Raw genomic sequence first — 19,309 nt, 5'->3', positions numbered from 1 at the left:
AAAAGTTATACAAGAAATGGGGAGAGTGAACTAGTGATACTAATACTGTCATAAAGGCAATTAAACACAATATTGAACACAGTCCTTATAATTTTATCCTTTGGGAACCATTGAGGCTATTGAAATATTGAGGGCGTTTTATTTTTAAAATCATACATTATGTTGCCAAATATTAATGCACTCAGTTGTTTAACTATAATACAGATAGTATAGTAGATAGCACTACCTACATTTATAACATTTTTCTAGCTACCTTGAACAGTTACTTCAATATTAATAAATAATTAGAACAAATACACAAATAATAGTTAATATTGATACAAATTCTGTTTTATATATAACTTAATGAACAATTCATTGTCTTATTTGCCTACATTTTACTAAAATTGATTAATTTTCAAGTACATGTAAGATAAAACTAATCAGTAATCACGTCATGTATTATGATAATTTTACTTTCTAGTGTACTATTTTTTATTATTATTATTATTTATTTATAATTATGTTTTTGTAATATTTAATATTATACATAAAATTGGCTGCATATTAATACCGAAATTTTAAATGTGCTCGATAGTTTGACAAAAATGGTAAAATGTGTTAAATATGTTTAATCATATGATTGCTGATAAAAAGGTAGTATAAACAATGAAACACTTGATGATAATAATTTAATCAAGTACATCAAACATTCAAACTACATAACCCTACGTATTTTTATTCAGTACAATATGTTAAATGTTATTCATATAAACTAGTTATTTTAAAATATGTTATAATTAAAATGTAGTAAGTTTATTTTATACAATGATTAATGAGTAATTACATTAACAATAGATCTTTTTAATCATGAGTGAAGTATAGTGTCAATTTACAAAATCTATGTAAGTTTTTACATAATTACGAATACTTGATAAACACATCTTATAGACTGTAAGTTAGTATTTTTGACTACCTAACAAATTATTCCATCAACAATTTAATTTATAATATTTAGAAACAATAAACTAGATTGGACAATAAATTTAAATAGATATGTAATTTTCAATTTAATAAGACACTTAGGTATTACAATTAAACTTACATAAAATTATTTGCGACTAAAAATTATACTGAACAGTTCATCCAACATCTACTTTAATATTAGTTGGATTGTAGTATGTTTAATAATAATTATTAGTTTAAAATTAAATTGTTATAAAAATATTGTTTCGGCAAGCTTCTGACTTCTAAGTAGACTGTACTTTGTTCGATTAATTTCATTACCTAACTTTCCATTAATGGTTAATGTTTGTCCTTGTAAAACCACTCATGTGACTGACTGGGTTTGCGCTTCGTACCTGTATTTAAAGGCGCCGGCTATTCTATTTTGTCGGAAACTCGGCGGCGCTTGGTAGTGTTCGGAAAGCACATGCACTGCATTCATCCGTGTTAGTAGGTTTCTTAATTCTTAGACCATATTTGATAAAATTAATTTCTGAAAAGATTAACACAAAAGATTGTCAATGCTACTAGCTTTAAAGTGTAATGACTAATGAGTCTCTGGAATAACATTCCATACTTAAGAGGACGTTATACCGCTGATTTTCAACGGTAAAAACATGTCTACGCAAAACGATCATAACTGCACAAAAAAGTGGTTTTAGAGTTAAAATAACTATGATAAAATTTATGTAGAACAATATTTCCAAGAAAATGTCATATCTGTTTTATAAAAAAGATACAGCTAATTAAAAAACGTAAAATATGTATATTTTGTACTTTAATTTGTAAATTATATACTAGCAATATTAAAAAACGCATATGATGTTGTAATAACGCAAAAATAATGAAAAGAAAAAAAGAAAAATTAAAAATATAATATATATTAGGAAATATATAAATGTATTTGTGATATTAATATTGAATATTGGGAGTGGAATAGTTGTTAAAATAAATGTAAGGTAATCACAAGGGACACAAGCCTTGAATGAATGCCTTATATAAATTTATAAGTTATTAGATATTTTTAGTTATTTTAACTTATGACTTATTATTTTAAATTTGCATAATTACCTTTCTCCTGATCGTCGGATGGCTCTCGGGGTCGTGATTCGAGAACGATCAAGTATACCGTTGATAAAATATTAAGTGAATTATTAATTTATTGAATTCTAATAAATTAATAAATAAAATATGATACCTATATAAAATTATGACTATAGGAATATCGATGCGCATGCACCTTGCTTTATCCGTAGCTGTCTGAACACGCAGTCGACGTAATAAGGAGAAAAAGAATTATTTTAAATACTCAAAAAGAAATGATTGAACATTGATTAAATTTCGTTTAAAAAAAAATGAAACAGCACAGTTGTCGCTCGCAGGATCTTTTGAGTATGTGTTTTGGCTATCTGCGATGTGATTCTGCACTTGTCTGATTGAGAGGTGCTCGTGCACTTAACTCTTTGGAAGGTGCTCATGCACTTATGAGAGGATACGACTTGGTCAAGCCAGCAAGAGTCGCAGGCGGCTCCATCAAAGGTCTCTGTGTTACCAAGAAATTGTCTTTATTATCGGCGACACAGACCCTTACTGCAGGACCATCCATTATCTCTGGCAGCACACGAAATAGATCACACATGTTACGCTACACTGTCACAACTATGTATAATATCCTACGTGACCAAATAATATAAATCGTTCCTTTCATCAGTTATTGAAGATGTTTATTGGGGTTTATTATGTACGTGCGACAACTCGACCGTTATTTATTTTATTAAATAAAAATAAGAAATTTACAATCATGATATGTGAAAGTGAGCATATCATTACAATGTTTTCATTATCATTATATTGTTTTATTTTCGATTTTATTATAAGTGTTTTTTCTCTAAAGCTACTGTAAAACGAGCAATTGCAATTTTCCGTAGTTTATGTTTTAGTTGTGAATTTGTGATATTAATGATATTATGTTTAATTTATCATGCCGTATATGCTGCTTCTAGTGGATAGTTATAAAAATAAAATTTCCAATTGACCGTGCGTGAAGGGAGGGTAGTAGATGGAGGTAGCACGTGCCGGCCGTCGGTATCGTCGTCGGTGTTATCCACAATATTCTATGAATAGTAATAGCTAATAATTATTGTCTATTACACGCCGTATTATTATTATTCGTCCAGTACTTATTCGTATGACAAAAAAGAATTAAGATTATTTCATTTTTTGGTTATTATTATTATTATTATTATTATTATGATTATATTACAATATAGTCATTCTGAGTTCTGACGTGACTCGTGGCAGTATGTATAAATAATTTATAGGTCTAGATTATTGTATTTTATTTCCTCTGGTGTTGTTTATAATAGTAATTTAAAAATATGGAAAATAAAAACAACAAAATAATAAAAAGTCCGTGTAGGAAACATATTACTAATAACCTTATTTTAAAGTGTTATAATAAAAACAAAAGGTAAGTTTTTACAAGATTATTACATTTTTTTTGATATGGAATGGTTAAAATAATTAAATATTATAACACAGTAACACGGTTTATAATTTATATTACTGAACTCAAATAAAATTTGGAGAAAATGCAGTTCAGCTACTACGAGATGTTTGAATTTTTTTTTTTCGAAACTTATGTAAAATGACGATTTAAAAACAATGGTGCCAAAAAATCCAGCAAATTATTAATAGTTCGCTATAAATTATGATGATCATCACGACGTTTATTGTATAATCATAATTATGAACATGATTTATTTATTAAGTATTGGTATAATAGGTACCTGACTACCTAAGTATTAAAATGTATCCCTACATGTTAAAAAAATTAAAAATTTTCAAAAATCGAGTGGTAGATAAACAGAATTTATATCTAAACTTTATTCGATTATTATAAAATATTATGTTTCATATTTTATTTTGAAGTTTTTCCTCTAATCCATTACCATTTGGTAAGACGTCAAATGAAACTGATATTTTGACTGCGTTGCAGTTGGGTCCTAACAGGTTTGTTAATTTTTGGTACCTAATACACTCATAAACTCATTATAATTTATTTTAATTTTTATACCTGCAAAAAGATTTTTTATGATTTTTCATTGAATTTTGATTAGATTAGTGTAGCTAAATATTTTTTTTTTTTTTTATTTTTTGGTATTTAAACTCAAACTTTTTATTTATTTAGTGAAATTGATTTATTAAATAATCCATCTACATCAGATAATGTGAACAATTACCTAGTTTCAAGTACTCCAAATTATAATTTACCAAAAGATTGTATCAGTTCACCGACTTTAAAATATATTAATGATATTTCGACTGTTATGGAGCATAGCTTATATACAGAATACAGTCACCCCAGTTCCGAAGATACCATAACTAATTCATAAAATGTTTATTTTAATTAATATTTGATGATGAATTATGTAAGTTATTACTTACAAAATAGTTAATTAAACTTATTTTACCAGTTTTTGCGGTGGTAGAAGGATTGTTGATATGAAACACGTATTTTTTCAAATACAAAATGAGCAATATCATACTCCAGGGCTAGGATGTTCGTTTATGAATGTTGAACTAATAAACGAAATTACAAAAGGTTTTGCTACAAAATGGATTTTTAAATGTAAAATGTGTAACCTATTTACTACACTGGAATCGGAAAACAACGATCTAAACTGTATACTGATTAACAAAGCAGTTGTTAATAGCACGTATGCAATTGGTATAGGCTACATACAACTAGCTGAATTTTCGGAAAGTTTAGATGTTCCATGTATGGCCCCGTCGACATATACAAAATATAGTGAGGAAATAAGTATGCATATGGAAACTATAGCATGGAGTGTTATGGTACTCACTGGTATAGAAGAAAAAAAGTTGGCTTTTGAAGCAGGCGATATAGATAGTGATGGTATACCTACCTATATGTGCCCTGTTGTGCTGATGACCAATGGAGTAAGCGCAGCTAAAAGACGAAATACGACACCTTTTTAGGAGCGGTAATATTTAACTGTGTTTTTATAAATAAAACAATTTAATTGTAATTTGTATTAATTAAATACATTTTTATCAAGTATAGGAATTGATGATATGAATATTTGGTGTAAATTTCAAATTTCTATAATTATTCGTTTTTATTTAACAAAAAAATAAGAATATCAGTACAACTTTACAGAAATTGAGTGAATATCTAATATTGCGTAATTCAAATGTTCATAAAAATTTAATTTGACTTTTCGGTAGAAATTTTTTACTAAATAAAAGTAAACAAATTCATGAAGAATCTTGTATAAAATTTTCAAACCTTAGATTTAAAAAAAAAAATTTATGAATTTCTAACTAAAACTAAATTGCAAATGTTCGTGATTTTTACGTATTTCGTCAAAATTCGAACTTTCAATGCTTATTAAAAAAAATTGTAACTATGTATTTTTAATATTTTTAAACTACTATTGCAACAATATATTAGAAGTCTTGTATCAAATTTTGAAGTTTTTTTATTCAACAAATAAAATTGTATTGTCATTCATAAAAAAAAAAAACTAAAAAATATTGAAAATTTCAAATGTCTATAAATAACTTAAAAAAGATTTGAATTTTTTTGAAAATGTTATCATGTATAGAAAATGCCTATTTAAATATTCAGTGAAAATTTCATGTTTCTACGGTAATTAGTTTTAGAGTTACACTAATACCTAAATATCTAGAAATATTAAAAATATATATTAGGCACAATTTTTTTTCAATTTACAGTAGAGCGACATACACTCCCCACCTTTTTATATTTAACTATATACAATTTAGTACATTGATCCTTATCTTTATTTAGAATTTAGATAAATTTTTAGATACTCATCTATTTCCAACATTGAACATTAGTCACATAATTTGGTATTAATTCTCTACAGACCACTATAATTGGATTTCGGACGAAAAAAATATTATTTATTGGTATAAGAAATCGGTATTGTGTGATTTGCGAAAGAGAGAAAACCATCGGTAAATCTCCCATGACCCACGAGTGCTTTTTTAAACTAGAAGAATGGTGCTACCAGTATAGAAGCTGATTCTATGGATTTTTATGCAGCGTTAAAATGCACGGTTTAAAATTTAAACAGTTAATTGGTAAATAAAATATACCAACATATTCATACAATATACGGCTTTAATGAATCATAATATCACATATTATTATATCATGATGTTAGTTTGTTTTTTCTTCAAAAAACGGAGATAGTAGTGTTTGTAAAAGATTAAATGAAGTTATGTTTTGGAAATTAAATGTCCTTTTTCGATCAAAGTTACGAATGAATTACAAATAGCGGTCGACAATAAAAAGGTATATAGAAACAGAACATTAATTAATTTAATAAATATTTTAGTAACATAATTGTTTTGATAATTTACAGATATCTTATGTAACTATTGTAGAAGGTAAAATGAAATTAAAAAAAAACTAGTTCATACTATTATCAAGTAGGTACAGGAACAATTAAAAATAACAAAAAGGAATGTATGTTATTTTGTTGTATACTCCGAAAAATGGATTGAATATGACGTAATCGATTATGACGAAAGATTTTGGTATTCTAAAATGGATATTCAGTTAGAGACGTATGTTTGCAAAAATTTAAATAATACAATTTAACCAATATAGTTTGTTGCATTGAAATACCTATTAGCTATTACATAAGATTGAAAATGTGTAAATTGTATTATTTATAAATAAAAATTAATAAATTTAGAAAATTAATATTAATTTAATTGAGTTGTATAATGTAATATAATTGAATGGTAAATAAATATTTACTATTTAATTATATTTTACTATAGGTATTATATTTGAATAAATAATCATCCAATAAATACAAATCAAACTATGTTAAAATGCAGTTTCTACGATCTATTTATTGGGACATAAATTTAGTTAAGCAGTGTCTTAAATTATAATATGTAGTTCTTAGGTAGGCGCGGGCATTGAAAATATTACAGCGGATATTGCGTATATGAATTTAATAATGATATGAATCGCAATATACGAACGTTCATAGACAAATAAAACGACGCTCCTAAACAAGCACTCATCGCCACCGTCGCGCGTCGGCCGATTGCGAGTAGTAGGCGCGGTTAAAACTCCGCGCGCTTGCGGATCGTGAAAACACATAACAGCGCATCCTCTAGGCCAGAGGTATTCAAACTTTTTCATCCCAAAGCTCCTTTGAGTCTTCACAAAATATTGACGGCTCCCAAATTAAAAATGACAAAAAAATCAATATTAGTATGAATGTAATTTATATTTTATAATTTAAACTAATTATTCATTACTCGCGACTAATACTGCCACACACGACATACGCACTGATAATTTAACGATGACAATCGATGGTTACAAACTTACAAAATGGGCTATTATTATTATAACAATTTAGCCGCTGTATTGCTATAATAATAGTAACTGGTAATAATAATAAAGTACTATAAGTAAAAAACTTCAATTTATCGCTATAACATTATGGAAACAAATTAAAGCTATATTTAGCGAATGATTATTGTAGACAATTCAACGTTTCCCAACCAGTATGCCTCAATAATAATAATAAACGTTTTTCATAAAAATATTTATTGGTTTTCAATTATATGATGTGACTCCCTTCGACAACTCCCGCGACGCCCCTGGGAGCCGCGACGCACAGTTTGAATATCTATGCTCTAGGCCATTGTACGCGAACACGTTTTAGTGACACATCCTCTTAAAAGTATACTAAAAGTATTACATATTTAATTAATCTCAAAATATGTAATCAATACAAAACATTCATTTTTAATGTGAACTTAAATACTAATTATTCTTAAAATACTTTACAATAAACTGTTTGCTTTACTGCATATCATTCTTAATTATAGAGAGCTTAAGAATAACCCCACGTCCAAAATTATGGAAGGAATTAATAAATATAAATATGGATTTAAATCAACAATAGCTCAAGTAATTATTTTTAATTTATTCAAATCACATTCCTAAGGTTGTTTTTTGAAGAAAATAGTAAATAAATATCATGTAATTAATTAAGTATATAAGTATGAAAATATATATAATTTAATAATTTAAACGACAAACCATTTATGATTATATAATAGTGTTGGGCAATATCAAGCATATGGTTATTACAATTTCAATTCGGCATACATGTTGCAATATTTAGTATAGTTATAGGTACCTTGGAAAATAACAGGCCAGACGAAAATGAATTTTTAACCATAACAAGAGAAGAAACATCTAGGATTGGTAATTATATCAAAACTCTATTGAATATAAATGCACAAATTGTGTTTTTAGTTATTAACCAAATAATAAGTACGTATAAGTATTTTTAAATTATTAAAAAATAAATAACATTTCAGATAGTTTATCACATTTGTTCACACTACTGGGACATGTCTTGTCCTCACTTTTACTGGACCGTCTTGGTCACAAAAAATGTATGATACTGACAAATATACTGTTCCTAATAGCACAGATTATGTTGTATTTTGCTAAAAACGTAGAAATGCTATACGCCAGTATGAGCCTAATGGCGTTTGGACTGGGATATTCAAAAGCCCCGAGTCTTGCATATGCCGGTGAAGTATGCGATCCGAAACTAAGAGGCGTCTTGATTTCATCATTGGATATATTTTATTATGTCGGATCCATAATATTGTTTACTTTATACAGCTATAATGAGCAATGGAGATTGACGGTGCTAATAACTACGGTTTTTCCAATTTTGACCATTATTATATTAATAGCGGTAATTAGATTCGCAATTGGTAATGCTAACCACATAAAAAAATAACCAAGAATTATATGTTTTAGATTCCAGATTCTCCGATGTGGTTATTGGCCAGAGGAAAACGTTCAAAAGCACATCGAAACCTCAGCAGATTGAGAGGAAATGTTTCGTATGAGAAATGTGAAAACGAATTTCAAGAAATGGTTAGATACAACGTTCCCTCTAACAATGACGAACAACGTAATATTATTAATTCATTGTAGTTAGAAGAATTATTTTGCTCTATTTCATCAAACAGTAAGTTTAACGAGTCGTGGCATTTTTATAGATCACAAAGAAAATACAAATATTTGGAAGCAACTTTTGGAGCCTGAAGTACTAAGGCCTTTACGTTTAATGACGATATATTTTTTCTGCATAAACTTATTATGTGGATTACCGTTATTCCCTTATTTAGTAGTTATATTAGATACATTTCCTGGACCTGTTAACGTCGAATGGCCAATAGTATGTTATTTACAAACTATTTTATGGTGCTTTAGTTATTTTATTCTAATTTTCCTCGAAAAAATTATTTAAATATAATATTTATTAATTTTTATACACTTTTGATTGTATTTTCAGGCATACGTGATAATCCCTTCTATAACAGGAAGTATAATGGCAGTTTTTCTGATACGTAAATTAGGCAAACGAGTTCTTACGCTATTTACGTCATCGGTTTGCTCTATTGCTATATACTTATTGGACTCATTGGTGTTTATTTTAAAAACTCCAAATCATGGGCATCATGGACAGTACTAATACTCTTTTTAACTACTACCTTAGTTACATCAATTGGAATGATTCCCGTTTCGTGGACTCTAGTCACCGAAATATTTCCCGCAAAGTGAGTTAAAATGGTATCAAAAAAATTAATTAATAGTACATTGTGTTTTTTCTACTGCACGGAAAAATATTGAAACATGTTATATGTACATATTTTTATGATTATTAACTATGATATTTTCATACAAACACACATGATTACAAGAGTAAAAAATTAAATGAAAGAAAAAATGATTCAAAATTATTATCACAAACCTATAATTAAATATTTTTAATATTCCGATTGAAAAATAATTTAAAACTAACTTAATAATATTTAGACAAAGATTGTTATTTTTATTTTAAATAGGTAAAACATTCATTTTGATTTTTAAAATGCACATTTTTAGATTAACTTAGAATTTTCAATTAAATATTGTGCACTAATATTAAACTTTCATAGAAAATTATTGAAATATGTAGAATAATGCTTCAATAAGTGCTTTTACTAACTCCTTATTTTTTATTTTTTATTTATGATTAATTTATTGAAAATTTAAGTTTTTTTCTTGTAAAAGTGCACACTTTTAAATATTTAATCATAGTTTTCGTTACATTTAAGTAGATATAATTTTTAAGTTGACTAAAGTAAAACATTGAATTATTTTTTCATTTTAAATATTAAATTTTTATTATACATCAATTATTAATTCATTCATTTTTTTTTTTTGATTTCAGGTGTAGAAACACTTTATGCTGTATCTGTTTGGGTGTTCACTTTATTATTAACTTTTTTATGACAACATATTACCCAGAATTTGAATTTCTAGTGGGATTTTTTAATGTATTTACTATTCTTGGTATTTTTGGTTTATTTGGTTGTATATATTTTTATTTTTGTCTACCAGAAACAGAAAAAAAAACTTTACAAGAAATTACAGAGTTTTTCAAATAGAATCACACACTCAATCAAAATATTTTTTCTCAGTGTATAATTGTCATGATATATATATAATTATATATCATTATTTAAATTTTAATAAACTATCCATACAGCTGCACAAACATAAATTAGAAAATCATATATCTTTCTTCATTAATATGCACAGTAGATTTAATAAATAAATGATAAATTAACTGTACAACTATACAAACACAGAATATCAGAATATACATTATCATGAATTTAATTACTTTTAAGATTAAAGAAATAAGTAGAATATTATTTGCATGACTGTACAAAAATTAATCAACAATAAAATTACAAATAATTAAATTACTCTTAGATTTAAAATTTATCACATCTTTGCAATAATACAAGAATAAATTATCTAGTAAATTACTAATAACCTTAATGAGGTTTGTTTACTAAGGTTTTGCAAATCTATAACTATTTTTTCATAGCGAATATTTATATTTTGAATTATGAAAAATTGAAGTATAAAAGCTAATTATTCTTTAAAGTATAGCATATTTAAGCTTTTTAGTTTAAGCATATTTAAGTCCTAGACGTTCATTAACATCAACCGCCACTTAGCGACACAAACACCGTGACTAAGAAGACTCTTCCACCGTATCTAATTATAGTAGTGAGGTAAGATTAGAGACCGATTTGAGAAGTTGGAGAAAAAATAAAATTTGAATTGAATTCGTGTTTGTGAAAATTTAAGTTTTTTTTATTCCTAAATGTGTACATTAGAATCCAAATTTACTTAGTATTTAAATCGATTTTTATTTTACTAGCACGTATTGGTTAATAATTTTACAATGTATAATATATTCCAAAATGATAATTCTCTTATCCTGTTTCTTTTATCTAAGGTCATTGACACAATGGAGAATAAATACCAATAACGTACAATTACAATGGTTAAAAACAAAGTTTTAAACATAAAACATATTATCGGAATAAATATAAGTAGTAAAATTAACTATGGATGTCGGGTAAACAAATTAAATAAAATGTCAACAAAAAATGAAAACATAATTTAATTATAGTATTAATTATCATAACAAAAGATTCAGGAATGATTTACATCACTTGCGTGTATAAGAGTTATCTTAATATTATTTTTATAAGTAGTATAATCATTTAAAAAAAATTTAATTTCACATTTCATTGTGAAAAAAATTTATTTTTCACTTTTTTCAGCAACTAAACTAATAAATAATAATAATAAACACAAAACTCTAATATCAATTAATAATTATTTGAAGTATACTAAGCGTTATATTTTATAATTTCCAAAAGTTATACAAGAAATGGGGAGAGTGAACTAGTGATACTAATACTGTCATAAAGGCAATTAAACACAATATTGAACACAGTCCTTATAATTTTATCCTTTGGGAACCATTGAGGCTATTGAAATATTGAGGGCGTTTTATTTTTAAAATCATACATTATGTTGCCAAATATTAATGCACTCAGTTGTTTAACTATAATACAGATAGTATAGTAGATAGCACTACCTACATTTATAACATTTTTCTAGCTACCTTGAACAGTTACTTCAATATTAATAAATAATTAGAACAAATACACAAATAATAGTTAATATTGATACAAATTCTGTTTTATATATAACTTAATGAACAATTCATTGTCTTATTTGCCTACATTTTACTAAAATTGATTAATTTTCAAGTACATGTAAGATAAAACTAATCAGTAATCACGTCATGTATTATGATAATTTTACTTTCTAGTGTACTATTTTTTATTATTATTATTATTTATTTATAATTATGTTTTTGTAATATTTAATATTATACATAAAATTGGCTGCATATTAATACCGAAATTTTAAATGTGCTCGATAGTTTGACAAAAATGGTAAAATGTGTTAAATATGTTTAATCATATGATTGCTGATAAGAAGGTAGTATAAACAATGAAACACTTGATGATAATAATTTAATCAAGTACATCAAACATTCAAACTACATAACCCTACGTATTTTTATTCAGTACAATATGTTAAATGTTATTCATATAAACTAGTTATTTTAAAATATGTTATAATTAAAGTTTATTTTATACAATGATTAATGAGTAATTACATTAACAATAGATCTTTTTAATCATGAGTGAAGTATAGTGTCAATTTACAAAATCTATGTAAGTTTTTACGTAATTACGAATACTTGATAAACACATCTTATAAACTGTAAGTTAGTATTTTTTGACTACCTAACAAATTATTCCATCAACAATTTAATTTATAATATTTAGAAACAATAAACTAGATTGGACAATAAATTTAAATAGATATGTAATTTTCAATTTAATAAGACACTTAGGTATTACAATTAAACTTACATAAAATGTATAAAATAATTTTAACATAATATTATTTGCGACTAAAAATTATACTGAACAGTTCATCCAACATCTACTTTAATATTAGTTGGATTTTAGTATGTTTAATAATTATTAGTTTAAAATTAAATTGTTATAAAATAATTGTTTCGGCGAGCTTCTGACTTCTAAGTAGACTGTACTTTGTTCGATTGATTTCATTACCTAACTTTCCATTGATGGTTAATGTTTGTCCTTGTAAAACCACTCATGTGACTGACTGGGTTTGCGCTTCGTACCTGTATTTAAAAGCGCCGGCTCTTCTATTTTGTCGGAAACTCGGCGGGGCTTGGTAGTATTCGGAAAACACTTCGAAGTACTGAGATGCTTAGCATCGACCTTCGATTGCTATTTTCATTAATGATGGTTGTTCTTGAATATTTATACCTGCTAGTGATCCATTGATTAGTTATGATTAAGGCTAGAAATTTATAGGAATTTACGCGTTTTCAATAACCATAGTAGTATAGAAATTTGTATCATAATACTGGAAGTTTAAAGCAGTCATTTTTATTTTGCATACTTTGCATTAGCAGCACTTTTTTTTTTCTAGAGGTCTATATTTTCATTTAATTGTATTTCAAATACATGTTTATTTTTAAATTTGTCTATTGTAAAATGTATTTACAAATTGTATGTAATAAAAGTTAAAAAAAAAATTAAATAAATTTGACATATTTTGTTCTTAAAAAATTTAAAACAATATGTGATATAAAAAATAATATGTTATATAGTATACACAATAATTAACATGATAATTTTAGAAATTGAAAAAAATAAATTAAAATGATTAAAATAAGAATAAATTATTAAGTAATCCATCTACCACGTGTTTTCCCAATAATTTGTGAATTGTAAAAAACATAAAATCGTTCGATAAGGAATACGCCGAATACGATCAGTTGATGTCAATCATCTGTTGGTATGTATGTTACCATCCTGTGTCAATATAATCAATATAGTTAGTGTAATATTCTAGACATCTAGACTAAGTATATAGTTTTTTTTTTTTTTTTAATTCAATTAAAAATACCTAATTTAATAATAAATGAATTTGTTAATTTTTGGTTTTCAATAAAAAATAAAATATTTTTAAAAACATATTTTTTAGCGTTTTTGGCATTTAGCAGGTATGATAATTTTTAAGGATATAAATGTTATCATATTTTTAGGTTTTTTAGAGCACGAAAACGCGTTTATTTCAGTAGTAACTCAAGATTTAGTTTATCCCGACATTTGGTATTGAACCTTGCATAATAAAACATTACAAAAAATAATCATTTATTTTATTCATTTACTGTAATTGCTAAATGTGGTCATCAAGAATACATCTTTTGGGCAAGTTTACACTTGGTGTACTTCCTTATTACAAACCAATATATGCCACCTGTTAGACCTGTGCCATGACTAACACAAGCATGATTTGCCATTAACCAATATTTATGCTGTATGGTGATATAATAATTAATATTTATAGTACTTAATTACGCGATAGCTGATAAAAAATAGTAAAAATATTAAACACTTTATGTTTGTAAATGATTACTTAATATCAGAGCAAGTTAAATTATATTCACAAAAACTAATTCGATTGAACATGTTATAATTAACATTTAGTATCTAATTATTTAAAACTATATAACTTTCAATTAAAAATTCCATTTTTTAATATTTAACACGAATTCTTAAATATAAATCAACAATATACTTTTAACCACAGAATATGTCGCAATGTTAGTTGACGAAATATGTGTATATAGTACTTTAAAATACACCTTATATACCTTATGGTTTATAAACCATAGAATAATCTACATTAAAACACTGAACATAATAAATATCCTAAATAAAATTAGGTATCTAAAATATTAAAAAAAAAAAAAACAATGAAGTGGTTTTTACCACCAAAATAAATTATGGTTTATATGTTTTGTAAGAAAATATTGTTGTAAGACTTACAGACCATAAGTAAAATTATTTTCCCATAGTATTTGGTTTGAAAAATAATATAATTACCAAGAAATTAACCAAGAGTAAATTGAGTACCTATATTAAACAAATAAATATTACGTGCTAAAATTGCATGGTTTATGGTTTTTTTTTTATATTTTGTTTCTTGCTTAACATTGAATTATAAAAATATAAAATATAAATAAGAAAAAAAGTGTTTATTTAAATGTAAAAAAATCATTTGTATTTATTTGTTAGAAAACAAATAATATATTTCATATGAGTAATATTTAACATTATACATTAATTGGTTTGAATTGATTTGATTTTTTTTTCTACACTTGATGCTAATTTTTTTATAATCGATTCATAACTCATAACTTTTGACAATCTACTTGTGGCACTGCATTTATCCGTGTTAGTTGGTTTCTTAATTCTGAGACCACATTTTATGAAATTAATTTTCGAAAAGATTAACACAAAAGATTGCCAATGCTATCTTTAAAGTGTAATGACTAATGAGTAATGAGTCTGTGGAATAACATTTAATACTTATAATTATACTAAAAGATATAACATCTTAATAAATTTCAAATTTAATCGATACAAAACATTCATTTTTAATGTGAACTTGAATACTAATTATTCTTAAAATACTTTACAATAAACTGTTTGTTTTACTGGATATTATTCTTAATTATAGAGAGCTTAAGAATAACCCCACGTTCAACATTATGGAAGGAATTAATAAATATAAATATGGATTTAAATCAACAATAGCTCAAGTAATTGTTTTTAATTTATTCAAATCACATTCCTAAGGTTAGTTTTTTTAAGAAAATAGTAAATAAATATCATGTAATTAATTAAGTATATAAGTATGAAAATATATATAATTTAATAATTTAAACGACAAACCATTTATGGTTATATTATAGTGTTGGGCAATATCAGGCGTATGGTTATTACAAATTGAACTCGGCATACAAGTTATAACATCTACTATAGTTATAGGTGCCTTGGAAAATAACGCGCCTAGAGACAAAAATGAATTTTTAACCATAACAAGAGAAGAAGCATCTTGGTTTGGTAATTTTATCAAAACTCTATTGAGTATAAATGCACAAAATGTGTTTTTAGTTATTAACCAAATAATAAGTACGTATAAATATTTTTAAGTTATTAATAAAATAACATTTCAGGTAGTTTATCACATTTGTTCACCCCACTGGGAAATGTCTTGTCCTCACTTTTACTGGACCGTCTTGGTCACAAAAAATGTATGATACTGACAAATATACCGTACCTAATAGCACAGATTATGTTATATTTTGCTAAAAACGTAGAAATGCTATACGCCTGCTCAATTCTAATGGCGTTGGGCGTTGGGTTTATGAACGCCCCCAGTTTTGGGTATGCCGGTGAAGTTTGCGAGCCCAAATTAAGAAGTACTTTGACTTCGGCCATGAACATATTTTACTATATGGGAACTATGATATTAACCATAATATATAGTATAACTATTCAATGGAGATTGACGGTTCTAATAACTACGGTGTTTCCAATTTTGACCATTATTATATTATTAACGGTAATTAGATTCGCAATTAGTAATGCTAACCACACAAAAAAAATAACCAAGAATTATATGTTTTAGATTCCGGATTCTCCGATGTGGTTATTGGCAAAAGGAAAACATTCAAAAGCACATAGACACCTCAGCAAATTAAGAGGAAAAGTTTCGTATGACAAATGTGAAAACGAATTTCAAGAAATGGTCAGATACAATATGCCCTCTTACAATAACGAACCTCGTAATATTATTAATTATTTGTTGTTAGAAGAATTATTTTGTTCTATTTTATTAAACAGCAAGTTTAACTAGTCTTTTCATTTTATAGATCACAAAGAAAATACAAATACTTGGAAACAACTTTTTGAACCTGCAGTGCTAAGACCTTTTCGTCTGATGATGATATACTTCTTCTTCAAGAATTTATTGTGTGGATTACCATTATTACCATATTTAGTAGCAATATTTAATAAATTTAATGCGCCTGTTAACGTCGAATGGACTATAGTAAGTTAGTTAAAAGGCCAGTTGCTAGTTAATTGTGCTTGAGTTATAATTTATCCTGATTTTACTCGAACATATTATTTAAATACATATATTAATTTTTACCTACTTTTGGTTGTATTTTCAGTCATTTTCAATGTTCCTTTCTATAGTGGGAAGTTTAATGGCCGTTTTTCTAATACGTAAATTAGGCAAACGATTTCTTACATTATTCACGTTATTGGTTTGCTCTATTTGCTATATACTTATTGGAGTAATTGGTGTTTATTGGAAAAATACAGAAACAATAACCTCTTGGATAATACTTTTACTGTTTCTTACTACTATTTTAATTGCTTCATCTGGAATAACGCCAATCTCATGGATACTTATCGCTGAAATATTTCCTGCAAAGTGAGTTAACATGTATTTACTTTAAATAAAATCCTACTTTCATTTGAAGGTTTTATACTTGATAATTACACAAAATCTCAAAAACAATTATTAAAAATGTATACTTTAGTGAACTTTTAAACTGGTTCTTAAAAAATCATAAAGTATATTTAAACATTTTTTACAAAACTATAATAACTTTTATGATGTAAGGATGTAAGCTAACCAAACATTATTTTTAATATATAATATGTTGTTCTTACCTATGTTGTTCTTTTTTACAAATTCAACTATTATTTTTATAAATTTCTATGTCTTACCGGACCATATAAATTATTATTTGATTATTTTATTATACTCTTTAAGTATTGATAACTTAAAATATGTCTAATTCTTAAGTAATGTTGTTCACAAATATTATACAGACAATTTTTATCTTAAAGATCTATTTATTATTATCAATCTTATAATATTAAATGTTTGATTTTTATTTCAGGTGTAAAAATATTTTATGCAACATAAGTACAGCATTATTCTATGTGATCACCTTCTTTATGACGAAATATTATCCAGATTATTCAAATTTAGTGCAATTTTATAATGTATTTACTATAAACGGTATTCTTGGTTTATTTGGATGTGTATATTTCTTTTTTTATTTACCAGAAACCGAAAACAAATCATTACAAGAAATTACGGAATTTTTTAAATAAATTTTAACACTCAAATACACAAAATACTTTCCAAGCAATAAATGTATTGATTTTATCATAATAGTTTTTGTTTTGACAAAATTGAACAAAATTATTATGGTTTTAAATATCAAATTAGATCTAATTTGTACATCAGAGAAGTAAGATTTCTAGTCCTTATTTTTATAATTTAGTAAAACAAACAAAAAAGTAAGGAAAACAGGGAAGTTTTATAATTTTTGACAAAATCATTTTTTTTTTTATGGAACTCAAAAACGAATAATCTTGGATACCTAAAAATGTCCACCAAATGTTTATTTTATCATTTTTTATGTAAGATAAATTTATCAAAATATTTTGTCTATTTTTGATATACATAAATATAGACATAAGAAATTTTAAATTTATAAATTTTAATTATTATATTCAGACTTAAAAAAGGCTGGTCTAGTAGGTAACACTCTGTTCTACAATAGGTATCGAGTGGACCTCGGAGATAAAGTAGGTCACTATAATGGGTGTGTTAAATTTGAATCTAAAGATAAGTATCATTGTATCCAAAAAATTATTCTGAACGGAGATGTTTTATCAGCCTAAGATATAATATATAAAATATATTATATTTTAAATTAGGTAGTGAAAAGGTGGCTTATGTTTTAACGAGCAGAAACTAAATCACGTACAGAAAATGCCAATTTAAACAACTGATGTATGTTTCAAGTTTCAACAACTAGTACTTTTTAACTATAACAAAAATGTAATATTGTTTGATAGTAAATTGTTATTTTACGGATGAATTTTGGATTTTGTAAAAATTTAAGCTAAGGATAACATTTTTTAATTGGCCAACATTAAGTTTTTTTTATAATTACTGTAAGCCAAACTTATTGAAAATCTTGTATTCAATTTTCAACTCTTAGCTACTAATACAAATTTTTTTATAAATATTAACTACAAAATAATTTACAAATATTCATGATTTTGACGAATTTTTGTCAATATTTGAAATTCAAACGCTAATAAAATAATTGTGACTGTGTATTCTTATAATTTTTGAATCACTATAAGACTAACTCATGAGAAACATTGTATTGAATTAAATTGTCAAGTATATTGACTTTTTATCGACATTTATAAAAAAAAGAAAACTTAACAAAAACAAATATTTCAAATGCCTATAAATTGCCTTAAAAAAGCGAAATATTTTTAAAATTAAATTATGTAAATAAAATGTCAATCTAAATAGGTAACTGGTGAAATTTTCAAGTATCTATGAGTTACGATT

General features: G+C 25.7%; 1 protein-coding gene and 1 pseudogene across 7 annotated transcripts; both read left to right on the top strand.

Annotated features, from left to right (window-relative positions):
* The first annotated feature begins 718 nt into the window (after positions 1 to 718).
* On the top strand, positions 719 to 18,106 carry LOC126549379 (facilitated trehalose transporter Tret1-like). 7 transcript variants are annotated; one of them, XM_050198345.1, is made up of 8 exons: positions 719 to 884; positions 15,587 to 15,668; positions 15,822 to 15,972; positions 16,086 to 16,474; positions 16,541 to 16,697; positions 16,785 to 16,963; positions 17,088 to 17,353; positions 17,829 to 18,106. In XM_050198345.1, exons 2-8 carry the CDS (start codon positions 15,618 to 15,620, stop codon positions 18,043 to 18,045), a joined length of 1,410 nt encoding a protein of 469 aa, XP_050054302.1. In that variant the 5' UTR covers positions 719 to 884; positions 15,587 to 15,617; the 3' UTR covers positions 18,046 to 18,106. The 7 variants fall into 7 exon arrangements, with proteins under 7 accessions (XP_050054302.1, XP_050054305.1, XP_050054301.1 ...); XM_050198348.1 differs by lacking the exon at positions 719 to 884 and adding an exon at positions 12,436 to 12,454; XM_050198344.1 differs by lacking the exon at positions 719 to 884 and adding an exon at positions 12,505 to 12,693.
* Positions 5,611 to 10,667, top strand: LOC126549376 (facilitated trehalose transporter Tret1-like; annotated as a pseudogene).
* Positions 18,107 to 19,309: the final 1,203 nt, after the last annotated feature.

The sequence above is a fragment of the Aphis gossypii genome, chromosome 1 (genome assembly GCF_020184175.1).
Source record: "Aphis gossypii isolate Hap1 chromosome 1, ASM2018417v2, whole genome shotgun sequence".
Lineage (NCBI taxonomy): Eukaryota > Metazoa > Arthropoda > Insecta > Hemiptera > Aphididae > Aphis > Aphis gossypii.
This window is presented reverse-complemented; position numbering and strand designations above follow the sequence as displayed.